We start from the raw sequence: 27,755 nt of genomic DNA, 5'->3' as shown, positions 1-27,755 counted from the left end.
AGAGAAATAATGAAAAAGGTAAGAGAGAGAAAGAAAGAAAACATACATGCAAACACACGCAGCATCACTGCGGGTCCTACCTGTGTGTCCAGTACTGGTGCTGTGGTCAGAGGCTGACTGGCCCTCGGGCATGCCGTGCTGTCTGGTGTGGTGCAGGTTGGAGATGATTGTCGAGAGGTCACTGTCACGACTGTAACACACATACACATGCAGAGGAAAGAGAGAATAAACACATTTAAAAGCAGCTCCAAACAAACTTAATTCCACAACGCAATCCAAACTGGTGTGTGATAAAGCAGCAGTGCATAAATTCAACTTATTTCACACACTACTTACCCCAGAAATCCTCCATCTAGACAGCACTGTCCTCTCAAAAATGCATACCGCCACACAGACCAAGCAGCTACAAGTGGCTGTCCTGTCAACTGGCTCTTAGCTCTGAGGTGTGTAATACACTCTGACAGACTACCGCATCCAGCACTTTTGGGTCTCATCCCTGCTCATCTTCCACACTAAGATGTATTAACGAACATATTCACAACTCATAAGTAGTTTAGCAGCTTAAAACCTGATTATGGCTCTTTTTAACTCAAGCTGCCAACTGCTGTTTTAAAGAAATATGGCAATTGAATAATATGAAAAGGCAAGATGATGAAAAACAAAATACTAGTCTAGCCTTGACAGGGTCTTACTTACTTATTACGGACATAATATCTGAGAGACAACACAATTCATCTGCGGTATATGACACTGGGCTTCAGGTCTTCTTGTCTATTGTCATGCCTGTATTTCAACAGGAGGTCCTTTGTAACAAAACTGTCAACAAGAGTCTCTAAAACCCACTGTCCTGGCCTTCAGCACCTCAAGGAGGAGCAGGAGAGGGTTTACAGATTATGCCCAGATCTTGTTGGAGCCACTCTGCCCTTCGATAGACTCCACCAGCCGCCATTCTAACCTCCCCACACCAGTGGACCCAAACAACTGTGTCATGGAGGTATTTCATTTGCAATCTGATTACCATCCTGATCGCATTAAATGGCATAATGATGGCAAATAGGCGCTTAGAGTTTGAGGGGAGTATAGCAGCCATGCAGCACCACTGTAGTGTAATGGCAAACAGCTTGTGTGGTGGGAGAAGTACAGGGTTGAATATTTTTTAGTCTAAATATCTTTTACTGTTAAATGACTGTGACATAAATGCTACAAGGAGGAGCGTCCCAAAGTCATGAAGAATAGGAAACTTCATGTGCACCATCACTCTGTCCACAAAATAATCCTAAAAACATGCAGCATTTAAACATATCAGTTTGATGGTATCAGCATCCTCTCGTGTCAGCGGGATTCTCGTTTATAGGCTTAACTGGCAACTTTATTGAAAACAGAATCATCTATGAAGGGGGTCTGGTATGACACAGCAAGCACAGTTTATGGGACAGAAGCGGTGAATGGTTCTTAGCTGCCACCACTATGACGAGGCCACACTGTTTGCGGCTGCTGGATCTGGGTTTTTACAGTCCCATGATTACAGGCTCCCGCTGTAATGTCAGGCTGTCGGTCGCCAAGCTGTTTTCCACACGCTAACAGAAAAGATGAAGGAAAGCGTGGAGGGCCCTAATGCTGGCTTCAGTCACCTTTCAGTCACAGAGAACCAGTGACTCAGAAAACAGTCTCAGACAAAACAGTCCCCACCGGTTGCTTGGCAACGAGACGCTTGATTGAACTGTTACTGTAAACTTTTTGGACTAATGATAGACTTCTTTTTTTAGAGTGTAACTTACTAAAATTAGTAGCTATCTGCGTCTGAGAGCCCAATGGTTTTCTTCAAAAAGAAAATGAGATGCAGGCTTTTCTTAATTGTGCTCTAAGTCATATAATAATGCTTCTGTGTCACCACCAACAAAACACACATCACACACACTGAAGTTACTCACTCCGCTGTGAGAAACTGCAGCCAAATCCATCAACGAGCTAGCTGCGTAATAACACCACCCTCTGTCCATCATTTAAAGTGATCATGATAATGCCATCCTGAACTTCTCAAAGAGGTGATGGGGTTATTATCCTGTGGCGAAGTGGCCGCTTTAAGCCATGAACGGCAAGGACATTGTTAGTGGGGTAATTAGCGCACTTTTCCTGAGCTGTCCCGCCTCGGCTTGGGCTAATGAGGGCCTAGCCCTATCCTCACCCACCTCTGCCCTCCCTCAACTCCTCCTCCTCTCTTTCTCTGGGTGGAGGCAAGGTCATACTCAAGCCCTAGAAGATGAGGCAGAGGGGTGGGGGCATTTAAAACCCAGTCACCTGAGTCAGCGCTCCCTAAGGAGCTCCTAAGGCCGGGGTTAGCCGGGCAGGATGGGGGCCTCTTAGAGGATGAGGCGGGGGGGTATATTGAGGCTGTTTGGCCTGATAGCAAAGAAGGACATGAGCTGCGTTCTTATCACCAAGGTGCACGCCGGAGACAATCATCTCATCCTCAGCTCATCCCTAAAGTGGTCAATACCTCTCATCTCCGGCCGCAGGACAGACACACTGACCCAGACGCTGGGATGACTAATATGTGTTAATACTCAACGTCTGTCATGGATACTTCTGGTATCGGATATTACTGAGATGATTGCACACAGTTTTTTAAACTAATCAAATTTCTGAAAGGGCTAGCTATCAACTTGTAAGAATTGATATTGGTGCAAATATGACACCAGAACTCAGGTGCTGATATCAAAACATTTTTTTTCTTTTTAGGTTTAGGGAATACATATTTTAGCCCCTTCTCTTTATATGTGGTAATTAAGCGTACCAAAAGTAAATATATTGTCTAAAGTTAGACATTTTTCCTGACTTTGGATCAGGAAGTATTGTATCAAAGACTAGGGGGAGAGAAATGCCTAAGAATGTGACCAGACGTTTGACACTTGAAACTTGTATATACTTTTACACACTTTAACACACAAATAGACACATTTTAGGCAACATTCAGCCCTAACATCTACTGCTGTTTTCTTTCAATGCCTTTGATCGACGTATTTTAAATACACTTATTATTTATCATATCACTTCACATCACAGTCTAGTCCAGTCTCCAGATGCAAATGTTGGCATTTTTTAGTTTTTTTTTTAACCAAGACATTGCTGCATCTCCTGCCAGGATTTTGTCCCCTACAATGGGGTATTTAATTTTAAAACATGATCTTTATCTTAACTATAACTACTTGGTTTTTGTCCCTTAACCGGATTATACATTAACCAAAATGTTGCTGAAACACAAAATCTCAAAGTATCCGCTAAATAATAATGTGCAAATGTAACTTATCCTTGGTTTGCAGAGACGCTCAGTGCTAACATTTTTTATCGGTTGGATTGCATAGTCCCCGCTTCTCAACATTACAATATCTTGTGAATTATTTTTCTATATTTTCACAATGATGTTTAAAACTAAAGTATGTATTGCTGAATCATGCATCTCCATAAAAACACACAAAAATGCCATAAAAAGGGCAGTCAAAATTAGTGTCTTCCAGATCACTTGTTTCTTTTGTTAAGAAAGGCTGTGCTCCCCTCTACTGTAGGCGTTGCTACTCAAAATGGTCCAAACAACATGAAAAAAACTCTTCTCCTGGCAAAGGCTGTCGACTCAGTATAAATGCCCAGTAGTGGCCTGCTGTGGCATTGGCACGCGGAGCTGAGGTGGCGGGGCTGGAGGTCACAGTGTGAGCTGGCAGCCCGGGCACCCTGACGCCATGTCTCACACCACCACTGGGAAAGTGCTGACAGACAGACAGCAGGGATGTGAAGGTGGAGGAGTGGAGGAGGACGAGAGAGAGAGAGAGCGAGCAAGAGGGGCAGAGAAGAGAGAGAGAGAGACAGGTCGCAAGCGATATAACATCTGGTGCTCGCAGGTTTACTGTTTACCCTTCTCTGCTCTCAAGACAACAGCACAAACACACAGCCAACTCCAACCTGCACAGGTGGCTCACAGCAACATTCAAATACCACCAGGCAATATGTAATATTCAACAACTACAGCAAGCTTGGCTATGGACTTGGGCAAAATGTTAAGAAAAAGGAGGAATGAGTAAAGTTTCTCTGATGCTTTGGAGGAGAAAAAATGTAATGCAAGTCTTTTATTTACGTCAAAGCAGGAATATGGTTCTTTTCCGTGTACAATTTATGTGTTGTTTGATTCCTATGAGCAACGGAAACACAATTGTCATGCTGCTCACAGTTGGATCGAAAGGCAACCCGCAACTGGGAACCCTGCAAGCAGAGGGGGTAATGAATAAATACAGAAATAGATACATAAATAAGTAAGAGTAGCCTGGCTTCACTTGGGCTTCGCTTCTCCTTGTTGTTCCTCTGCTGTACAGGCTGACATGAGGTCGATAAGGCAGCCAGGGGAGGAAAGAAAAGTACAATGGAAATAGAATGCGGTAAGTCCGCCATGTTGCATTTAAGTTCCCTTGCAGCGAGCCATGCACAGGCTGCTGGTTTGACTGTAAATTTCTCCTCTGCCTCAGACTTCATGAGCTATTCTGTTTCTCATTTTTCTAATTCTGTTGTTTTTATTATTCGTATCTTTCTCATTTTTTTCAAATTCAGAAAAAAATAAACAATTTCAAGTAACATTTGGATTTAAAAAAAGGAAATTAGTGGTACCGTGTTGTATTTACAGTATGTGATGTAATTGCTTTGAGCTTTCAAAGAAAACACTGTTTTACAGTAGGTTCTGTATGAGTTGCCAAAGCTCTTAATATCTTGGCAAATTTTAACATGCTGTATGACAGGACACGGTTAATAGTAAACACTGTGTTCTTTACATGTGGAAATGATGAACCTCACGCTTCAAACCAACGCCAAATCTGAGAGTAAATTGCTGGAACGCTGCTGGCCATCTCTCTGTTGATCCTGTGATTTGATAGGGACAAAACACTGCTCTATGTGGAAACAACAAACGTCTTGCTGCTAGCCAACGCCCAATCAACTACTAAATCGCTCTGACTCTGTTGCCATGGTTAACGCGTGTAAACAAGGCCAAAAATTCTTGAAGCGGAAAGCTCTTCTAGAAAGCTATAAAACTCCAAGCTCACTAATTAGTGCTTTAGGGGAGAGCCATTTCCAGTAATTTCACACTGTCCGTGACCTCTTACTGGCATAAGGCAATGACACAGTTGTTCAATAAAGCCAGAGGACAAAATGTCAGACGCAATAGGCGTACAGTAGCTAACTCAGCATCAGTCTCTTTGTCCCTCTGTGGTTATAGGGCAGATTGAGTACAGAATAGGAGCCAATACTGCTCCTTTAAAAGATCTGTTTTCTTACAGAAAGGTGGGCTTTTAAAAAGATTTTTTTTAAAGCACGGTGATAGTTTGTGGTGATATCAGAGCCTTCTAAAGGTTTATGAATTTAAGCTTCTGTTTGCCTCTAATCTCACTAATCAGCCCCCTATCAGGGTGAGCCTGCAGTAAACACTCCACAGTTTTCTCTCAATGAACACCAAGCTCACACTGCCTCAACATTTCACTTGGATCTGCACAATCCAGCCGATAACAGGCTATAACCAGGTTAGGGCTGCCCAATTACCATTTTTTTGGCTCCAGAGCTCAAGCAGCAATCAACAGCAAATAGTCAAAGTTTCAGTCGGGGGTGGGGGGCTGCTGAACAAGGACTCAGCCTGACATTTCTCTGAGATGGACGTCATAGTTAAGAAAAGCGTGTGTTTTGGTTTAATTAAAGGCATTAATTTTCAGGGATTCTTTTATTCTACAATATTGTTGTTTATAGTGTTATATGTTAAGAACATTTTCCAAAAGGTTTGGTTTGTTTTATGCATGTTTGTAATTCAGAAGAGTGTGTTAATGGCTTTTTTCCATAATAACAGCTTGTGACAATTTTTCTTATCACAGACAAATTACAAACCGACATAAATGCTTTTAATAACAGACTCCGAATACGCCTGACAAAGCATTGTGAAACAGTAGCATCACAGTAGCTTAAAATAATTGAAGATTTGAGATTTATATTCACTCATAATTTTCTTTTTGACATTTCTCAAGAAAAAAAGATGATCCAAAATCCCAAACTTTTAAACTGAGCACCTACCCAGTGAATCTATATCTGAATAGTTTTGGTCCAGCCCTTAAAATAGGTCTTTCATAAAAACGCCCATAATCACTTCAACTGTAACCTTGCTGCTGACGACAGAGATCAGTCAGATCAGATGTTAGTTGGGATATGTTGAATGTTGCTTGTTACAATCAGCTTTACTCCCCACTGAGAGGATGAGCGCAGGACAAGACAGTCCTCATATGAGGAGACCCAGTGTTAGCCTCTGACAGTCTATGTTAAACAAAATAAATTGTTTGGTATGTTTTATTCTTCAGTAGAAAGAAGCATTTGCATATGTAAGTGATCGAGTAGTAAATGCATGCATGATTGAAAAACTGCCTCTGTTTGTTTTCATGAACATTAATAATGGCTATGGTGGATTTTTTTTCTCTCTCTCAAAGGCTGAAAGGCAGACGTCAGCGGGTGTAACTTATAAAATCCACGGTGGTTGCCGGGTAATTACCCAGACTCTCAGTCAGCACTTTTCAATCAAAGCCTTGTTATCTACGGCCAACTGAAACAAACACTAAGGTAGGCTTTGTTTTGCCCTTGAGTAAGACACTAAAATCAGAAGGTACCGGTATCAAATATTTAGTCCCTGAGATGAAACCCATAAATCAGTGTTAACGAAAGTCAGATACAAACAATCTGCTGCACTGATACCACGGCAATACACCAAGGTGATAACAAAACTAGATTTTGTTTCTACGTCTCAGATCCTGTGTGTTTCACAGGAGCCGCACTTTGGTTCTGACACCCCAAGGAGCTTCTGTGTACACTTTATTGTGATAACGATTATTTGGTTGGCTCCGTGATTTGGCAGCACTTCAGTCTCTGGATGCTCTGTGCTTATTCAGCAGGACAAGTGCAGGTCTGTGGAGCACCAAGTAAACTAATTGTGTGAAAAGCCATCAAATATTAACACTGATCTGGTTAAAAGAAGGTTTATAATGAACTTGAGAGGACAGCCTGATGAGAATGATGGGCTGTGAAAGCAGCACCTGTTGACACTGACAGACAAATCCTCTTAATGCGCAATCAGCCACCTGAACTTACCAAACGGTCTGCTCTTTAATGTGACTGGAGATGAGAAGAAAGTCTAAAGTATCATCTCATGTAAAGCCACCTAAAGTTAATTTGCTACATGAGACATCCAACAAAATATAGATGAATAATTTACACAAGTCGCTTTGATGTGCACATGTAGATTAAAGAGCAGTTACAGTAGGTAGGTTGTAGCAACCAAGTGGGTGAGACATGCTGCTGCCGCCAGCCTTGATGATGTGTGGATGAGACAGCACAGATACGCTCACACATGTATACAGAGGCCCTGTATTTTTCACATCCATTGGCCAAATCCAATTTGTTAAGACCCTTCTACGACTCACTTACGAAGCTGTGGTCAATGGAAATCACATTTCCGTGATTGGACATCCCATTATCCCGTTCGTCCAGACCCGCACTGGGGGATAAAGCAGGGCTGAGACGGATGCTCAGGACAGACCGGAGCTGCGGCTCCAGCGAGTCCGTCGCCTTTCAAAGGGTAAAAGCCTGACATATTAGTCATAAGTGTTCTTTAAATTCATTATCATCTTAACACGCCAGCGGCACAAGTGTCAGGGGGAGGGGAAGCCCTCTTAAATGAGGTTAGTGGATCCATTTAAAGCTTCACAGTTGCTGTGCTGTCCGCCGTGTCACACGCAAGTCTCAAGACATGAAAAACATCCCCTCCTGTAATGAGGTTGCACAAGCTGCTTATAATGCAGCTGGGGACTTTCTGAGGTTAATCAATGAACAGCCTCTGCATTATATCTGTCCATAGCCTGTCATGTACATAACAACTAATCACAAATCCATGTGATGTTTTTTCTAGATTGAAAATTTCTTCATGTCTGTCACTTCAAATAGATCAAAGTACTGATTGTAAACAAGAAAAAAAAAATCTTAATCCATTTTTTTTACTTTATTTTTGTAACAAAACAGAGCGTACGTCATCAGAGAGAGGCAGCACTGTCCCACAAGCTTGTTAAATTCATCTTAATGTGGTGACCTCACTGTAACCCTGCATGTGTGTATTTGCATGTATGAAGATGTGATTATTCACTTAATCCAAACGGCTTTTTCGTAAATACAGACCTCATTTATATGAAAAACCCAGTCTAATGTGTATGCAACTCCTGAGCACTCTCCTCCCTCCATTATTATGGAAGATTTCAGTTTTTACAATTAGTCAACAACAGCCATTTACTGATTCACACTAAAATGCAACGTTTCACGCGTTGATTTCATGAATAAACCACTGACATTTCTAAAAATATTTAAGCTGCAGTCCTAACACATACCACTTATGGTAGCATTATTATTACAGTTTGATGCCAGCTAGTTTTCAGAAATACCAATGGTAATACTGAAACAAAACAGACATTACAAGTATTTTTGCTTTCCTCCTGATTTGATTAGAATAACAAGGCTGTAGTGGGGTGGACAAGGATCCAGGGACCATTTACAGATACTTGCTGGACTGTGCATTTTTTAAAAAGTGAAAATAGACAACATTTCAATTTTTCCCCCCCGAGTGTTTTCACACGGTAAAATGGTGGAGCAGCTGTCGCAAAGACAGCCGATTGTGCTGTTTTCCTCAAAGTCCAGCAACTACCAACAACAAAGCACACACTGTATTTTGTTCTCCACAGAAGCATCTGCCATTTCAACTACTGTACGGTTTAGTAACTGCAAAGAACTTACACTGGCTACGTTAACATGCACACTAATATTCATCTCTATTATTCTAAATTTTAACAAAATAGCATATTCCACTTGGATATTCTGCATAAGGTCTCATTCTTAATGTAGCATTTTCCAATTAAGGTATGTGGGACATGCCGATATTATTTGGGTTGTCAAACAGAATTATTTGGACATAAATACAGCGCATTCAGAGTTTGCATCTCTGTTGCACATGGCGTATTTATACTTAGCTCTGTGTGTCACGGATGCGTTGTACATGAACCACCTTGCCAGCAGTTTGCAAGGCTGCTGGGTAGAGATGCATGCCCAAAAGAAAAGTACTCGTTTCTGACAGGAGGGAGAGTAACACCTACTTTTGAACACTATGAAATGGATGGATGTCAACACATTTTTCAATATGTGCAAATCTCACAACACTGGCCTTGTGTTTGCACAGACCAACAAGTTCATCATTAGTAAAAAAAATATATATATATATAAATAAATAAACACCATTTTGATGCAAAAAAGAAAAATAGCACAAGTGGCTGAAGTTGTTCCATTTTCATGTTAGGGCACCTCAATTGGACAATGCACGGCTGCATGTAAATGGAAATATTAGTGAAAGATGAATTTTCATTAGCCATGTAAGCAGCTTAGAAAGCATATTGTCCTTTTCAGAATAAGAGCAAAAACTGGAATATTTTGGGCATGCAAAGGCAGTCAGTGACACTCTTTGGTAGCTGCTGACAGCTGCCAATAGCTACCAAAGAAAACAAAAGCGCTGCCCTCTTCCTGTTTTGCTTGCGCAATGCTTGACACGGTTCCTTTATGCCCTAATTTGAACCTTCATTAATCTAGCAGCCAGAATCGTGTAGCCAAAGTGGGTTTATAGGGAACCAGTCTAAACATTAATAGTGTCATTATTCTATAGCCATGACATTGTGATAAGTTAAAGCAAAAAACATATCTTTTTTCACTTAGTGTTTTTCATGCAGCATATACTACTACTTATTATTATTCTACTTAATCTGCCTTGCCATGTCTGTATATGTATTTTAATATTGTACACTCAGCTCTAAAACAATTTTGCTAAATTTTATAACTGTGCTGCACAAGTACATGTATATCATGATAAACATAGATCTTAAAGCTGTGTATTTTATAACCATTTTAAAATGCTCTTTACACTTAGCTCAAAAAGTGCAACAACATGACATGAAGATGTGACGACTTACGAATGTTATATATCAAACACTGTGTGATCAAAACGCTCCCAAGCACAGCATGGGATGGGATGAAGCAGACAGTGGTGACTCAGGTGACTCAGTCTTTCAATATCAAGTCAAGACAGATACACCGAGACTTGGCAGCAGCAACAAAATGCAAACCAACAAACCAATTAACACTTTCAAAGCTCAGCACACATCCTTCCATTAGACATCCTAAAGCAAAAGCTGTAAGTTTATTTTTGAAACCTGGTTCTTTGTCTCATCTCAAAATGAGCCTTTAACACCTCAAAATTCTTCTAAAATCACTTTTGATGAAAATAATACGCACGTCAGAGGTGTCATTAAAAAAAAAAAAAAAAACTTGCATCCTTCTGCTTTTAGACAGAATCTGACAAAAAAGAGGACTCATTACTAGGAATACTCTTTTTTTAAACAAAAATAACACCTTAGAGGCAAGCACAATATTTTCTTTCAGTGGCAATATCACTAAACAAAGTATGCATTTTCAGGCACAAAAAAACTATGCAATTACATCAATGTCTGTCAGTTTCTGCCAAATACACACAGAGAAAGGAAAGAAAATGTCTGAAGTTAAAAAAAAAGACGAAAATGTCTGAAGTTAAAAAAAAAAGCAAGTAGTAGCAGTAAAAAGCCAGGTGTCTGGTATAAGAATGACATTGGACCCAAATATCAACCACTCACATGCTGTCTTTCAAACTACATTGATGCTGTGGCCACAAAAGTCACATGTGCCTCACCTCTTTCTCATGATACTGTAATGCAGCTCGTCCTCCTGTTTGATGTGGGCATGATCCCCACTGGCCCGCTCGCTGCCTTCACTGTCGTCGCTGCTGAAGATGGAGGCCAGCTCCTTCTTGGGCACCCGGTTAGGAGGAAGGGGGATGGTGCGTTTCTCGGCCAAGCGCCCGCGGTTCTGCACAAGACAAAGAGAAAAAGGAGACACTTTAGCAACAGGATTCATATACAGCTTGTCAAATTGTCAAATGTGTTTCTCAGTTTGCTTGTGTTTAATCTATCAGCAGATTTTTTTCTTGGTCTGCTCATTTGAATCTTTTTTTAAGCTGCGCCATGTTGAGATCTCGCTGAAAATGTACATACAGGACGCCAAGACTTTAATGAGAAGAGATGTTAGTTTTATTTTGCCGTATTGACTAGCTTTTTTGTGTTTTGTTATTGTGCTTATTAAACACCTCGTAAAAGAACACATTAAATCAGTAATTCCTAACCAGGGGTACTCGTACCCCAGGGGGTACCTTCTGCAGTTGCCAGGAGGTACGTAAAGAGATTGTGGAGTAGCTCTAGGGATTGCAGTTTGATCCAAAATATATATCCACCCATTGAGACAGATGTAACACGTGGCACTGCCTGTTGAGATTAAACATACATGAAAACTAGTTAGCAAGCAATTAGATAAGTCTAAATGCTTAACGAAAAGTGATGGATAATGGGTAGTGATGTTGAAATGGTTTGTTCAATGCGGTGGATAAATAATTAAAACACCCAGCCTCTGCTACTTGGAAGTGAGAATATATATATAAGGATGCAAACCTGCAAACTTCCCTAAACTGTTAAGACAGTTCAAATGTATGAAGAAAACACTATTGTACTGATGTAGACCATATGATTAAAAGGGTTTAATTTTGTTAAAATTCTTGAATTATTAATACATATCAAATGTTAACATTTAACACTACTTATTTTCCACTGAATCTTTACACCAGTACAAGCTGCACTTCCCATGCTCTGATTGTTAGTTTTTACTACAGTCATCCTACATTCTCTGCTACAAACCAAGATACAAAAAGTCATCGTTGTCACGTTATCACCTTGTCACATTTGTCTTTAAATAAAACATTTTATGCCCTCAATGTCAATTTTTCCCAGTTCTCCCTGTGGTTTTGAAAATAGAATTGAATATTGATATTTTTCAAGACATCAAAGTTATAAATTTAAGTTTCATTACAACACTAGTGTTCATCACCTCCAGTTCTAAATCAAATGACCACATTTGAAACATCACAAGTGATCTCAGGAAAGAGGTACTTGAGATCATCTGACAGGTGTGTGTGTGTGTGTGTGTGTGTGTGTGTGTGTGTGTGTGTGTGTGTGTGTGTGTACATAATTTTTTTTGGAAACAATATATTGAACCATTTAACCATTATCCTTATCAGGACATGAAAAAATAAAATAATATACAAGCTTCCAGCAAAAGCAACTCAACTGCAAACAATAGAAACATCAGTGTAGCTGAGACCCATGAGCTACACTGAAACTAAAACATCATAACCTGTAAGATTGACATTCAGCCTCCAGCTACATATCATAAAGTCATGTGTACGCTGTGTGAATAGATTATAAAGTGATACTGAAAATAGTCTATGTCAACTGGGTATGTCTGCTGTAACAGAGTAACTTTGTCTTGAAACAAGCCATTTGTTTCACCAGCAACACAAACAAGTCACATTCTCCATATTTTTTCTACTCTGAAAAAACTGATGAGGAGAAAAGTTGGTTGATGATAGAGGTGAAATGGTAACGAAATTTCATAGCATGATTACAATGTCCAAAATCATCAGAATTATTAGTATTGTCGCTGTATTTTTAAAACGGGGTTACTCACACACTCATTTGTGGCAGCCCGCCACAATTACAACATCTGCTGCAATATACTGATTTTATAGTTTTGGAGTTGGACCATTAATTAGGAGTGCTGTTGAAATATATATACCTTTTGGTTAATGATTGCACCACGCTCTCTGAGCACAGAGCATACTCTGGGCACAGATGGAGCGGCAGAATGCCAGGTGCAGTGAAAGTAAAATTTATTGTGCCAGGTCTAAAGTTGTCCATTACTTGCCTCTTCAGCAACTGCTCCTCTCATCCATCTAACTGATCTGATAAGCTTGACTAGATCAATAATCCATCCTATAATACAAACTCCTCAAACTGCCGCTGAAGGAAAAAAGGAACTCACGACACATTCTCCCAGTGCTGTGTTCACAGACCCGCAAAAACATCCAAATTTGGAGAGACACAGAAAGATAAACAAGGGACACAAACACCTTTTTCACAGACACAAAACAAAACATTGTTGCATGCTGTGCCTGCCTCCGGGAGACTGTTGCTAACTTTGGTTGATGCGGGACAGTATTTACTGTGAGTTTTTCAAAACGCAGCAATCAAACACAACTTTATTGACAATTAATGTTTAAAAATGTAATACTAACTGTCAGGATTTTTTTTTTTTTGTAGTTTGTAATGAAACTAGCAACCATTTCATCCCTAGTTAGCAAATTCAGTGTTTATTTTGCTTCAAATCTGCCAGGAGTAAGCGGAGAAAAGAAGGGATAAAAAGGAGAGAGTGGCCCTAGGGGCGTAAGGAAGTGAAGCTGGGCGACCTTTAATGTGACCTGAAGAGGTCACTGCAGATTAACAAGGCCCTGTCACCGAGAGAAGGGAGGAGGGGGGGAGAGAGGGGAGAGAGGCGTAGAGGAGGAGGAGAGATGGAGAGAGTAGAAGAGATTGAGCCAGGGGAGGAAATTGGAGAAGAGGCTGAGGAGGAAAGTTAACATGAAGAGAGAGAGCAGATGTGGGTTTCTACAGGAGAGAAAAAGCGTAAAGGTGAGAAAAATACAGAAATGAAAGAGAATGTGGTGAGTCAAAACATGAGAGAGAGAAAGCTCCATAGAAGTAAGGTCTGTCCGGTGTGGAGTGGACTTGGATTTGAAACTATATTCCCCCCTCTCTCTCTCTCTCTCTCTCACTGTGCCTACATCTCTGCTCTTACTCCCGGACGCCTTTAAGCCCTCCAGCTATCCCTTCCACCACACGCAACCCCACTCTCCACCACTCCTCCCCTCACTCCTTCCATCCCAGGAAGCGCGGCAGCATGAGTGGCAGGCGGGGGCAGGAGGAGGGATTTGGGGGCTCCTAGCCAAGAGGCAAACAGGTGCAGCCCCTCTGGAGTCTCTCAAATGGCAGACATTAAAAAGAGTGTGGGGGGGGGGGTGGAAGACAGAGAAAGATGAAAACATCCCCCAGGATGAGCAGGCCACAGAGTTCTGCACATTTCTTTCCTTTCTCTTTTTATCATGCTTTGCCAGAAAAGAAGGTTTTCCTCTGTTCTTCTTTCCTGTTGGAGCTTTCTGCAAGTTCTGCTCCAGCGTTTGAGGACAGTGGATCACTTTCTGATACTTCTGCTACTTCCACACGAGGCCTCACTGTAGGAAGTTAGTGCTGGAGCTCCAGCAGGACGCAAGAGAGAGAGAGAAAACAGGAGCACAACATCACGTCAGAACAACAGAACGCTTTCCACGGATGCAAGCACAGTTACGTCTGTCAGACACACACACACACATCTGTTTAATACAAATCCTCCATCTCCAAGTGTCTTTACTGCTGTCTTCACATCGTCAGGGAAAACACAAAATTGCACATGCGCACTACCCTCACCACCTACACACACATATGTATGCACACTCTCACACACATACTCTCACACACACACACACACACACACACACACACACTCACGCACACACCTGTTCCTGTTCCTTAGAATTCCCCTCCAAAGCAGGGGATTTTACTTGGAGCACGCCAGCAAAACAGTGTATACAAGAATAGTTTGTCTAAGACCAGTCGTGACTGAGGCTGTGTGAGTGTGTGTGAGCGTGTAGACAACCACCCACATGGCCGTGACATACCCAGGCTGACAGCCCCTCCTCCTCCCCCTCCCTCCCTCCTCTCTCCTCCCGGAAAGCCCTGATCCTTTCTTTAGCGCCACTGACGCAGAACTGGGGGTGAGCTCCCACTGCTTCCGGCAACACTTCCGCAGCACGGGGGAGGGCTCTCCGAAACAAAACACGAAGCAAAACACACCCCTGGCAGCCCACGTAGGAGCGCTCAAAGGAAGGGCGCCTGAACGCTCAAGCACATATGTGCATGCACAGACACGCGCATGTGTGTGTGTGTGTGTGTGCGAACAGAGCTGAGGCAACCTTACTGTGTGTGGTCAACCTCCTGTCAGCCATGGAAAAAAGTGTCTCATAAAAGTCCCACTAAAAGCACCTCTATGAATATCACCTCCCACGCTTTCTGTCAGTCAGGCAGCCAAGAAATATATCTGGGCTTCACATTTACACGCAGAAAAAAGACACGCATACATACAAATGCACATGCATAGGGACACACTGACCAACTTATTACACAATATAGACAGAAAATTGAAATGGTCATTTTAGTACATGACAAGCGCTCAGAAACACTTCCCCTGAACACAAATATAGTCTTATATTCATACAATACACTGATACACACTCAAATAAATAGAGCATGCACTGAGAGTAACACAACAAGTTGAACTCGATAATAACACTAGCAGTTGAACAGCCTACCACACTGAATGGCACTGAATGCCATTTAAGGTGACTGAGATTTTGTGAAGTACTGGATGCACTGTAATGTGAGTTAACTAAATTTATTGCAAACCGTCTTCAGAAATGCCAAGAAGTAAAAACTACTTAAATATGATCTTTTAAGGATTAAAACATATAATCTGCATCAACTCGAATTTGACACTAGAATTGGTAGCATCTAGGGCTGAAGTTACAGAACTGATACTTCTACAGTGTACCAAGCGTGAAGGAGAACTACAGTGGCCAATGCAAAAATGCAAATGGTCCTATTCAAGGACAATGTTTGATTTGTTCAATCTGGGCTACTGTAGAGCAACATGGCGGACTCCATAGACAAGGACCTGCTCCATATGTAGTTATGAACAGCTCATTCTAAGCTATCAGAAACACAACAATTCTTGTTTTCAGGTGATTACACAAAAATGAAAACAGTGATATGAATATTATGTCCCATTTCTGTTAATGAATGCCCTTAAATCCTACACACTGGACCTGTAATATGTAGAATGGGGAATAAAGCTTAATATTTTAAATAAAAGCATTAATCTGTATGACAAGTGTTAGATTTAACAGCAACAAAATGCTCTCGTATTAAGAAACAATATAGGCTAATATCGCAGCTACACTAGCAAAAGTGTTCAAATTTGAAGGCAATCTCATGTTTTCCCTCTAAATTTATTTCAGACTTTTAAATGAGCTCTTGGTGGAAAAATAGCACTAATAAGTGTGTGTTTTTTTTCCTTTCTCCTTGCGTTATTTCCTGAAAGGTGCAGTGCCCTGCCGCTGGCTCCAACCAGCATTAGTGAGCACACACCCACACACACATACTCACACACACACACATGCACACACAGCGGTAGCCGCCCGTGACATTCCTGCAGCTGCGGCGCTCTCTCTCCCTCGCACGCGCCCCCCCAGCAATCTCCCTGGGGGACGAATGCCTAATGAGTCACGCGCCTGTCTGCCGTTACCTCGCAGCATGTGTGTGTGTGTGTGTGTGTGTGTGTGTGTGTGGAGGCGGGATGGCGGGCCGACTTGGCGCGAGCACCAGGGGAAAGGGGGAGGGGGAATGAGGAGACGACGGAGAAGGAGAGAGGGAAAAAAATGAGCGTGAGGAGGGTGGGAGATGGGGAGGGGATGAAGCGGTCATTACCGTGCTCACATAAGAGCTCTGAAACAAGGCCAAAACAAACAATTTGTCTGCTGTGTGTTTGTGTGAGCCTGAGATCCAGTTCAACACAAAATACAAATTCTTGCTTTGTTTAGTCTCACCTCCTTATCTCTGACTCACCCGCACGGAAAGCTGTCCTGACATTTTCACAGGTGCACCCATGAAAGGTGATTAGCGACAAAATGTGTCAGCTTTTGTCAAATTGAGATCGCTCAGTATGCAAACTTGATTACTGTGAATAATTAGATTAAAGTAATAATGTGATTGAAGTGTTTACGTGGTTCACAGTAACCAGATTTCCCCACTAACCCAATAATAAAGTTAATATGATGTGTTTGATAAGCAGGATAATGTCTGTAAGGATTTGTAGTCGCCGGTGGAAAATCTCTTATTAGTGCCACAAAACAAGAAATGGAGAGACTGAGTTGGTGTTTATTGTTTTGCTTTTATGAATTCACAGCGCACCTTAATAGAATCGTTTTTTTTTACTTTGTGTTAGCTGTGACATGAAAGCTGTTTTGCTGTCATCCCAAAAATAATTTCGGTGTTTTCTTTTTCTTCACCACTATCCATGACACTGTTTGTTTATAGAAACACCCATTTGCATCCGCTGCACTCTGAAATGACCTTTTGGTGCATGTTCAGAATCAAAACACTGAAAGAAAATCAGACAAAGGCAGACTTCACTGCGCAGGCCACAAAAAAAAAAAAACCTGACAAGTCTTATATTTGCCTAATCTGGTTATAATCAAATTATTAGTGTGCGCGTAAACAAAGTCACTGCAATATGTGCAAAAAAAAGGCAAGATCAAGAGCAGCTGTGAATAAACTGCAGATATATAATTAGAAACATGTTGAACTCTTCTGGCTTAAGAATATAATGTTCGTTTAGACACTTATTTACATTGGGAGAGAAATAAACACATTCCTCCACCAAAAACACACTAGTACGGTCACAATGTGCCAGTATGGTCATTTATACAGTCATTTTTATCCCAATTGTTCCCATTATTGTACAAAATCATATTTTTATCTGTATTAACATAATAGAACTTTTGATAGCATATCGATATGCTGAATCAACAACGGACGTAGCCACTGTAACGTCATCCACTGGTTTGTGGACTGCCATTTTGAAACCTTAAGTTCAGCATTGCAGCTGTTGCCATCTTGGATTTTTGGAGGCAGAAGTAACCTTATTTGGGCGAGAGGCGGACACTGTGGAGGAGCAATGAGCGGATCTGACTGAGAGGCCAAGGACACTATCGGCAGACAGCCTGTAACTCAAAGCAGCCCACACCTTTGGGTAACTTCAAGCCTTAATAAAATGTAAACATATTAAAATTCACCCCCGTACAATGGTCATGAACGTTAAAATTAGCAACAGAGACCAAAACATGTTTATTTCAGCTGTAAAGTTGGGCATTTGAACATGTTTTAGTGGGGATTTACTCTGTTTGGGAGCCAGTCTCAAGTGGCCATTTAATGAACTGCAGTTTTTTGGCATCTATACAATGGCTTAATTTCTCAGGCTCATTTGCTGCTGCTTGGGCATATCCCATTAATGATGCCATCGATAGTGAGTATAGTAAGTATAAAATATTTCCTGTGACACCCAATATAAGCTCCAACGTATCACATTTTGCAGGTGTGTGTCTTCCTTAACATTAACACTGTTTTGTTGTTCTTAGTTTGCAGTGAAAACATATTAACCAACCAATACCAATCAATCAGTACCATTTTTTTTATTTGGTAGTGACATCATCTAACCACAGTATTTGTTTCCCCACACTCCTTACAGAGCAGCTGTGTACATTAAACATATATTACAAAAAACAAACAAAAAAAATAAACAGCAACCTACATGGCTGAAAAATAAAATGAATATGTAAGTGCCAAAAAACTGCAGTTCATTGACCAGCCACTTGGGACTGGCTCCAAAACAGAGTTAATCCTTACAGCCCTCCGTGTTAAAACGCCAAACTTTACAGCAGAAATAAACATATTTACAGCGTTGTACAAAAAAAATGTTTCCAGTCTCTATGGCAAATTTCCCCCCATGACAACTGTTCAGGTTGAATTTTTTTTATAGCTCATCCGTTTACATTTTTATAAGGTTTAACGTTACACATATTTAAGGGCGGGTCCACTTGAGTGGCAGGCTGTCTGTGAGGCGTCACCACACTCACTTCTGGGTCCAACAAAAACAAAATGGCAACAGTCAGAATGAAAGAATGGGTGACGTCACGGTAGCTACATCTATTATTTACACAGTCTATGGGAAAAGCAGATCTTGGTTTTTTACAATACCAGTCATTTTCTTTTAAAGTTTCAGATACATTTTGGTTAGAGGCAGTCATTTACAGGTTATGGTAGATGTTTCATTTAACGTTAAAATTCTGTTTTGATATTAAAATACTGTGAATGGCTCCACATGCTGAATTATCTCATACATGTTGTACAGTACATATTGTGCAAAGAAAATTCACAACTTCAGAAATGCAACTTGAGATCAGGCACCAAAGTTATCAAGTAAAACTCCTTATAAATGCAAATGTACCAAAATAAATCTGATTCTGGTGATTCTGGTGTGTGTGTGTGTGTGTGTCTCTGTGTGTGTGTGTGTGTGTGTGTGTGTGTGTGTGTGTGTGTGTGTGTGTGTGTGCTTTATGTACAGACTTCAGGCAACACTTGGTTGTTCAAGGCCGTGTGAGAGAAAGAGAAAAAAAAGTGAGAAAGCACTGTAGGGCGGACAGGCATGCGACCAAGTCCCCCGTCTCCACCCCCACACACACACGCACTCATGCTCTCCTGCACCCTCGGCCCCCACGCGCTGAGCCGAGCAGGCAGTTGCAGCCCAGTGGAGCGGCACAGGGCAAGGGGGGGAGAGAGATGGGTGAGTGGTGGGGGGAGAGGGAGAGGCGCACAGAGGGCGAAAGGCGGCGAAGTGGAGGGGAGGAGGGCGCTGCTGGGGCGGCGCTGGGAGGTCAGTGGCGGTGCAGTCAAGCGTGCCAGTGCGCCTCTCACTCTCCCCATTCCCTCTTGTTTCCTTCTCTTCTTCCTCCTCCCTTCTTCTCTCCCTCTCTGTGTTTGGATAGGCCCACAGAGGCCGCCGCAGGGGAGCTTTATGGACAGGTAACGACTGGGCCTTTCTCTCCACAGACAAACACGAGAGAAGTGGAGGCGAGCATGACTTTGTGGTTGGTAAATTTAACAGATGTTTTCTCGTGTGCTGGTCCTAACAAGAGTCAAATTTGATCCTGAAATTCTAGAATCTCATGTAAAGATCAACACACCCTTGAAATAGTTTCATCAAATACCCTGGAGCTACTCATTAAATACACTATTACACTATTAAAGGTAAATCTCGCAAGGTGTGAACATCCACTTTGCTGAGGTTTGACAACTCATGCACAACTTAAAATGCAGCTACACTTACATGAAATAAAGGTAGAGGTGATCTGACTAATGAGCATCAGGTATGTTTTGGAGGGAAAACCAAGATTAACTCAGACGACCCTCATTTATGCTGCCCAAATAAATTGTAGCCTTCTCCTGCCTTTAATCCGTCTCATACTGACATTTTAGCAAATTATTAGTATAAACAAAAAGGCACAAAAATGTGTATGCTAAATATGGTAACCTTGGTTTAAATACACTATATATACAGACAGATACAGATACACATACATCACTAACTTGAATAATGACCAAAAACTTTACAACACAGATGACTTTTACTTACGACCTAGTCCTCCTGTGTTAATAAACACAGATACTGATGGGTGTATGAAAGTAAAACTATGACAGGACATTACTGTCTGCAAAGGCCAATATGACAGAGCAAGCCGGCAACTATCAGAGGAAATCATATGGCGAACAACAAATGCAAACACACATTTGTGCACGCTCGCATGCACACACACGCACACACACACACATACACTCACTCACTCACTCGCACAGATGTTGGGAGGAGGGTTTTTAGAAATACTGCCGTTGGCTTTGTTGTGATAAACCACATTTGGCTGATAGACAGATGCTCGGACTTATTTTAGCTGCCTGTTAACAGCATCCGCACCCAAACACAAATGTATCCAGTCATACAGTGAGCAACATTTTTAAGAAGCTTGCACACGTACACACAAATATGTACACACTACGTTCTCTATCAATCCGTGGCACCTTGCTGAATCGCACACTGGTGGAAGCTAATGGCTAATTTGCAAAATTAAACTGTTCATTTTACTGAATTATTCATATATAGAAAAACAACAAGAGGCACGAAAGAGTTTTTGCACATGTGTGTATGCGATTGTTACTGTATTTCAGAGCATGACACACATTCAAAATTGTATTGATCTCTATGAGTGAGATTAAGACCCACAATGCACAGATCATTAAAGACTCACTTAATCTCTAATTTGTCCAATACTCAGACAGCGACGTACACGAAAGTGCCCAAACACACTCGACACGACCACAGTTCTGCACATTTCTGGGCCAATGACCGATTCCGGTGTTACCATAGCAACGTGGCTTCAGCAACACACATGCAAGCGCAAATACCCAACACATAAAACAGAAGCAGTGTACAGTAGGTAGCTGATCTATGAAGATGACTCCACATCACATAACAGACCTCGACTTCCATTATTTCACTCAATATGGTGCACTTTAATTTTAATTATCTTTTCCCCATTAACACTATTGGAAGTGGCATTATGAAAATGTAATGAGATAGACTATAAGTTATAGGCAAAGTGTGTATATCTGTGTTTGTGCGTAGATGTGTGTGTGTGCGTGTGTTTAATTCTACTTTGCAAGAGGAGCCCTTGATTGGAGGAGGTCTTTACGAGCCGGAGGAGGGGAGTGTAATTTCCTCCCGGCCTCCGCCAGTTCCGCTGAAATAACAGAGCAGAGGAAGCCCAGCTCTCCCGGGAGGAGACACACACTGACACGCACGAACACACACATGCACACACAGCAAGAAGGCAAGTCAGCAAGCCATCGCTGGCGTACAAATAATCACAGAAATGCACGCATAGAGACACAGATACAAAGTACGTTCAGTTGAAAACACAAACATGCACAGCCAAGAATAAACTTCGACATGCACACACAATCTTGAGAATTATATTGTAAATGTATGACAGATTGACATACAAAACATAAACACTAAAAAGGCCACATTTTACAACTTCAAGGGGCAACTTTAATGACTATTAAAGCTGAGAAATCATTAAAGCACCTGATTATCACAGCCTTAATAGAACACTAACACATCATGACGGCTAGTTATCTACAGCATATCAATGAGTGTGGATGACATTTTCGACAGATTTAAATTCTACGCTGTCGAGTGAAACAACAGTTCAGTTTGTGTCATGTCGTTATAAACAGCTTGTGCCGGGGCCGGCACAGCAAATTAACTTCCACGAGTTCTGAGCAGGCAGGTGAGAAGTCGTCCCACCAGCTGCTGCACTTTTTTTTTTATGATCGCTTGCCTCATGCCTATAGCGAAACAAGATCACTCAAAGTTCAGCCGTCAAACTTTCAAAATAAATGACTGCATGAGGTAATTTGTGTCAGCAGGCAGGCATATAGTGTGTGCAGCGTGTGTGTGTGAGGGAGGGAGAGAGAGAGAGAGCGAGAGAGAGAGGGCTCATCAGTGAGGGAGTGCTGGCTGCCATGCCCTGAGGGTAGTCAGTGGGGAGAGAGGGAGACGCCAGTACAGGCCATACAAGTCCCTCTGCCCTCCCTCCTGCGCCTAACCCTCACCGCCTCGCATGGAGCTGCCAGCATACTTAGCCTGTGTGTGTGTATGTGTGTGCGCAAGTGTCACGGTGGTATTCACTTGGTGGGTTAGACTTCAGGCTTCACCACCAGACAAGGCAAGGAATAGAGGGAGAGAAGGCTACAACAACAACCTTAAGGCTCTCATATCCCTGCTTACGTCAATAACAAAGTTTTACTCCGTCACAGCTGTAATTGAAGTGGAACTGTACAAGCCCTAGCAAGCCAAAAGCCAATCACTCTTATATCTGCGATGAGCCTAAATATTAGTAAACACAGTCAGATTCTCAAATCCCTCTGTGAAAAAAAAATAATAAGACATGAGCATTTCTTCTATCTGTTTTCACTGCCCCCTGCCTCCCTCAGGTAATGTTTGTTTGGCTGAACTCTATGCGTTAGGGTACAGGTCTTCATTCTTGGCTGTGAAAAATGTCACCAGTTTACCTGTATCACTCAAACACCTCCGGCTTATCTAAACCGCCTTTGCCTTGCGTGCCTTGCACACAATAATCAGCAGTAGCCACGCTCAGTAGCTCGCTAAGCCTCTTACACCCTTCCCTCAAGATTAGTGCTTGGGAGCGACGACAGATGCGCTCCGTGGTGATAAAAACACACACACACACACACACACGCTCAAAGACACATACACACTCGCAACCCCGCCGCACCTGTGTGAACAGATTTGGCGACGGTGAGCCGGCAGTGTGCTTGCTCAAAGCTGACACACACACACACACACACACACGCAGACAAACACACACATACACACACACAGAAAGAATGGTGATGCTGTAATCGTGACACACCTGCAAGGCCTCAAGGTTTGGCACCGTGCCCCTGGCTGAGCCCTGAGGGAAGCACCGGGCAAACAAAAGTTCAGCAGCCAGGTGAGGAAACTGATTCAATGGGACAGAAGAGCCCCGACCAACGACACCTAACGCCAGACAGCCACGCTGGACAGCTCAATGCCTCGGAATAAAAGGCTGTTTGATACTCTGCATCAGTGAAAGGCTGAAAGTGGATTTGATATTCATGCTGAGAAAAATTACCATCAAAGTTGACATGTGTGCCTGTAGGGTCTCCAGCATCAAGGTTACAGAGAAAGACAATGCTCTAATACTCAGGCACTCACCCACTATTTTATGTAAAGCTAGGTGACAACACAAATATGGCACTGAGATACTGGTATACCTAGTCCTTCTTTCACACAATATAGGATACATGGTTTATTCGTAAAAAGAATAAATAAATGAAAATATAAGTAACAAGGGTATGGATTGTAAAGACCTTTGAGTCAAATTTGTGATTGTAGGCTATAATAATGCGGTATAGATAAAACTGACTTGACTTGATATCACAGCCAAGCAAGCACAAGCATTTATCATCAATTTAAGTTAGCAAAAACATTTGGATAAACGACCAATTTTAGGCTTTACAAAGCTAACACAATCACAATACTTCCTCAGTCTTTTCACTCAAATATCTGCATTATATTAAAATATCTCCAAGCTCTGTCGGCATGCATTGAGCCAAGTAACAACCTTCACCAAGGAGGTGAACTATTGACCACCACAATGAACTGTCCAGCATCTTTTAACCCTCATATTCAAAGTACTGAACATGCACAGCAAAGACGTTGTCCTAAAGTCAAACTAAAACCAAATTCTATCTTCTAGTTAACATATTAACTCTACAAGTACAGACAGGCAGTGCAGCAATAACACCAGTATGACAGCAGAGGAAATATTCTTACCACAGGAGATGAAATTCGACAACCAGGACAATCACAGATTGGAGGGTGCACCTGTAAGATTCCTTTGGACATAAGAGTCTTGAGACTTTTCCCTGGAAAAAAAAGAGAGAAACGTTTTAAGTGAATGTGACCAACTATATTCTCCAGCCAGTAAACTCATCTCCATGACATGACATGTGATGAAGTATCAACAACTTGCTTGAAAATGGGCCCCTTTTGTTTGCTCCACCAGACCAGGACTCAAAGTTTTTAAGTCAAATCTTGTCAAAAATCATCCAATCAATACAGTATGTAACTGAAGCATTCTCTGCAGACGAACTTGACTTATCTTTCTAGGTATCAGCCATGACGTTAAATTCTACACATAGGTCAAGTGTGGTGAGCCAGAGACAGCAGACTACTGTCAACTGTCTATAGGAATCGGTATAATAAACTATTAGGCTACCATTTTTGACCTGGGGGCGAGACGACAACCCCCCCACCCCACACACACACACACACACACACGCGCGCGCGTGTCAGTTCTGCCTGAGTAACCATGTGTGGTGAGGGGCTGCGCTCACTATGCGTAATTATTGCATAAAAATACCCTGCTGTAAATGTCCACAATAAAAAAATATCGGAACAGTATCACTGTATTGATGTTGATGGTTATTATACCGGAAAATCTAATAAACACCAACATAATGCGTCTATGGATAAAATATCATTCTTTTTTTTTTAAACAGCAGTTGGTTGCAAAATTATCACATTAACTACAAACTGCGAGTGTACAAACAAAACGCTAATTTTCAAAAAAAACATCTCAAACCTGACATGCGATGCGTAAAAGTGTCAACACCCATGCACAAGTGCAGCTGCGCTAACGGCACGAGTCATCTCATAGTGAGGAAAAATATTTAAACTGTCAGACACTGAATTATCTACGTCAAACTTTTCACCTCAGTCCCGGTGCAGCGTACTCCAAAACGCCCCGGTTTGGCGTGTGATCGCAGCCCAAACTCTGTGTCAAAGCCTCGGAGGGTATGTGGAGGATCTGCGCCTTTTCTCATCTGTCTCCTTACGCACTGACTGCTGTAACCCTTTCACTCCAAAACTCAGCACCGAACCACGAGACCCAAGTTTGCACCCAGAATAAGCAGCGACTAAAAAGTGTTGAAATGATGGCGAGGTGTCCCTCTCCACTAGCGAGCCGCGAGGACAGTGAGGGTTGATCTTACCTTTGTGTCTAATGCTCCGTTTCCAATCTTTGGCAGTCTCTCGTCCACTGACAAACTGGAACTCGTTGGGGGTAAGCCACTCGCCCCTATATTTAATTGAGGGTCCCTTACTACCTTGACACAACTTATTGATATAAAGCAAAGCCTTGTTTTCCCCGCACTCCACCTCGATGCACGGCTCCCCGTTGTCGAAGAAGGGCTGAAAGTCGGGGATGGAGGAGAACCTCTCCAGCATTAAGTCGTCCGTGTGATGGTGGAGGTGCTGGTGATGCAGCGCCGAGTCGTGGAGCCCCAAGTACGCGCGGTGATGGGCGAAAATGTGGTCGTAGGGCGGCGGATGCGGGGTCACCACGGGGATAGCGGTAGCATTTAAAGGGGCCAGGTATTCGGACTGATTGAACGCAGTCAATGCCATGTCGTCTCCATCCAGCCTCTCCTTTTTGATGGCAGGCATGTTAGTGGGAGCCGAGCGCCGGTAACAAGTGAAAAGCTGCTCGCCCGATCCAACTTCAGCGTCCTCTCCGTCTGTGAGTTGGGCTGACCCAGACTTGGAGACGCGCCGCTTGGTTTTACGCAGAGCCCCCGTGTCGCCGTGAGACAGCGGTCTGCTGAAGTTGCCGGATAGATTCCCATTCAGTAGTTTGCAGCTCACAGCGGCGGCAGCGCTCTCCGCCAGCCTCACAGCTCCTACCTCCCACATTTAATCACACTCGCTCTGTTAATACCTGACATGGTTAGCCCTGAGCCCCGGACATTATGTTACCTACGGTGATCATTAGCAGTCGCAGCTACGCGTCCTGTCTCTTATTTCTTTGTCTTTGGGGAAATTAAGTAAGAGATTTTTTTATATTCACTGAGTAGAGGCAAAATATTAAATCGGCTGTACGATATTTAAAAAAAAACACCGATTCAGTTATGGGGAGTTTGCATGTGGCGAATATATATAATTTCACAGCCAATGCAGACAATTAAAAAAAGAAACTGATAACGATGCATTTCTTACTTAAAGCAATGTGGCATATGGCATTGATCAGAGCCACAAGCCAAACACATTAGGCTTCATATTCCTCGTATTTGCGCAGTATTAATGCAGTTGAAAGTTTGGAAAGAGTTGTTTTTAACCCCTGTGTATGTCGTTGAAGTCACGCTGAAGTTCACAGACCCAGACCAAACAAGATTTGCACTCTCCGCCGCTTCTCAACTTGGCCCATTTAAACAGCGGAGGCTCGGCGAGAGCCACGCGGAGGAGGGGGGACTGCGAGGGACGGCGCTTCACGGCGTCAAATGGAGGAACCGTCATTATAGTGAGCATGAGGAAGTAAACTGTCATTTCCACCCATGCAATCTAAAACTCATTTTAAGCGCCATTTCTTCATATCCACAATTTCTAAAGACAAACATACTGGGGTATGAGTATTTTAAAGTCCAACAACACTTTTAACCCCTAATATGACAATAAATCTCATTATTTTAAAGCCCAGTATAATTCAGGCTTCCAGCTTTCAGCCAATTTTTCTCTGCATGTTCACAAAGCCACTAAAAAACAACTTTATTTTTAAAAAGACGAACATTAACAGGAGCTTAAATCAGACATTAACTTTTAAACATATACACAGAGGTGGTCTGGATCACAGAGGTCACCGGCCACCTGATCTAACCATGACATCAGCCGCAGGTCCACACACTGTGTGTTTTATCTTCTTCTTGTGTGTCTAAATTCACCCACCTATTTGTTATACTCCACCTACAGTGACACCACCTTGCCCTCTCTCCCACAGCTTTCACTCACCTGCTGCGGCCTCTTCAGCAAGCCTTAAACTCTTCCACAGTGCTGTGTGCAGAGCTGTCAGTATTACCTTCTACATAAAGCTGTACATAAATGTCTCAGAACCTGAAAAATTGTTGTATTTAGTTTTTTAGGGCCTTCTTTCAGAAGTGCACTGTGAAACCTATTGATAACGAAGTAGTGGCAAAATTATGTTTCTAATTACAAAAACCTACAGAAAGTAGGTGTGATGCTGTATGCTGCTTACAAAAAGGGAGATGTTTTTCATTGAAATGGCAAAATGTTAAATCAGAATGGAGATGTGCTGTAGACTCTTAACACCGGGGGTGTGAGTCCTGAAGTTATTTTAAGAAATGAACTATGGGTGCATCCCACAGCTTGCTTGTCGGAGCGTACACCCTATGTACAAAAGGCTGAGTCCTTACCGCAGCGGCCTGGGTTCAGTTTCGGCCTGTGGCCCTTCACTGTGTGTCATTCCCTCTCTCTCTCTCCTGCCTCTCTTGTCTTCAACTGTCACATCGAAAAAGGAAAGAAAA

The 27,755-nt window shown here is 42.2% G+C and overlaps 1 protein-coding gene across 3 annotated transcripts in view; it reads right to left on the bottom strand.

The window, feature by feature from the left end:
* Positions 1–26,590, bottom strand: part of samd11 (sterile alpha motif domain containing 11) — an 86,499-nt gene extending 59,909 nt beyond the window's left edge. Inside the window, exons 1-4 of one of the 3 annotated variants that reach the window (XM_088082241.1) lie at positions 25,434–26,590; positions 24,214–24,305; positions 10,817–10,992; positions 81–190 (exon numbers count right to left, since the gene is read on the bottom strand). In XM_088082241.1, the coding sequence (XP_087938367.1) occupies positions 81–190; positions 10,817–10,992; positions 24,214–24,305; positions 25,434–26,133 (1,078 nt within the window). In that variant the 5' untranslated portion in view covers positions 26,134–26,590. The remainder of the gene's footprint in view (positions 1–80; positions 191–10,816; positions 10,993–24,213; positions 24,306–25,433) is intronic. The other 2 variants (XM_088082239.1, XM_088082240.1) reach the window with 2 other exon arrangements.
* Positions 26,591–27,755: the final 1,165 nt, after the last annotated feature.

Source organism: Plectropomus leopardus, chromosome 9 (assembly GCF_026936395.1).
Source record: "Plectropomus leopardus strain MGB_pleo_1.0 chromosome 9, ASM2693639v1, whole genome shotgun sequence".
Lineage (NCBI taxonomy): Eukaryota > Metazoa > Chordata > Actinopteri > Perciformes > Serranidae > Plectropomus > Plectropomus leopardus.
Note: the sequence above shows the minus strand (reverse complement) of the source record. Positions and strands in the feature narration are given on the sequence as shown.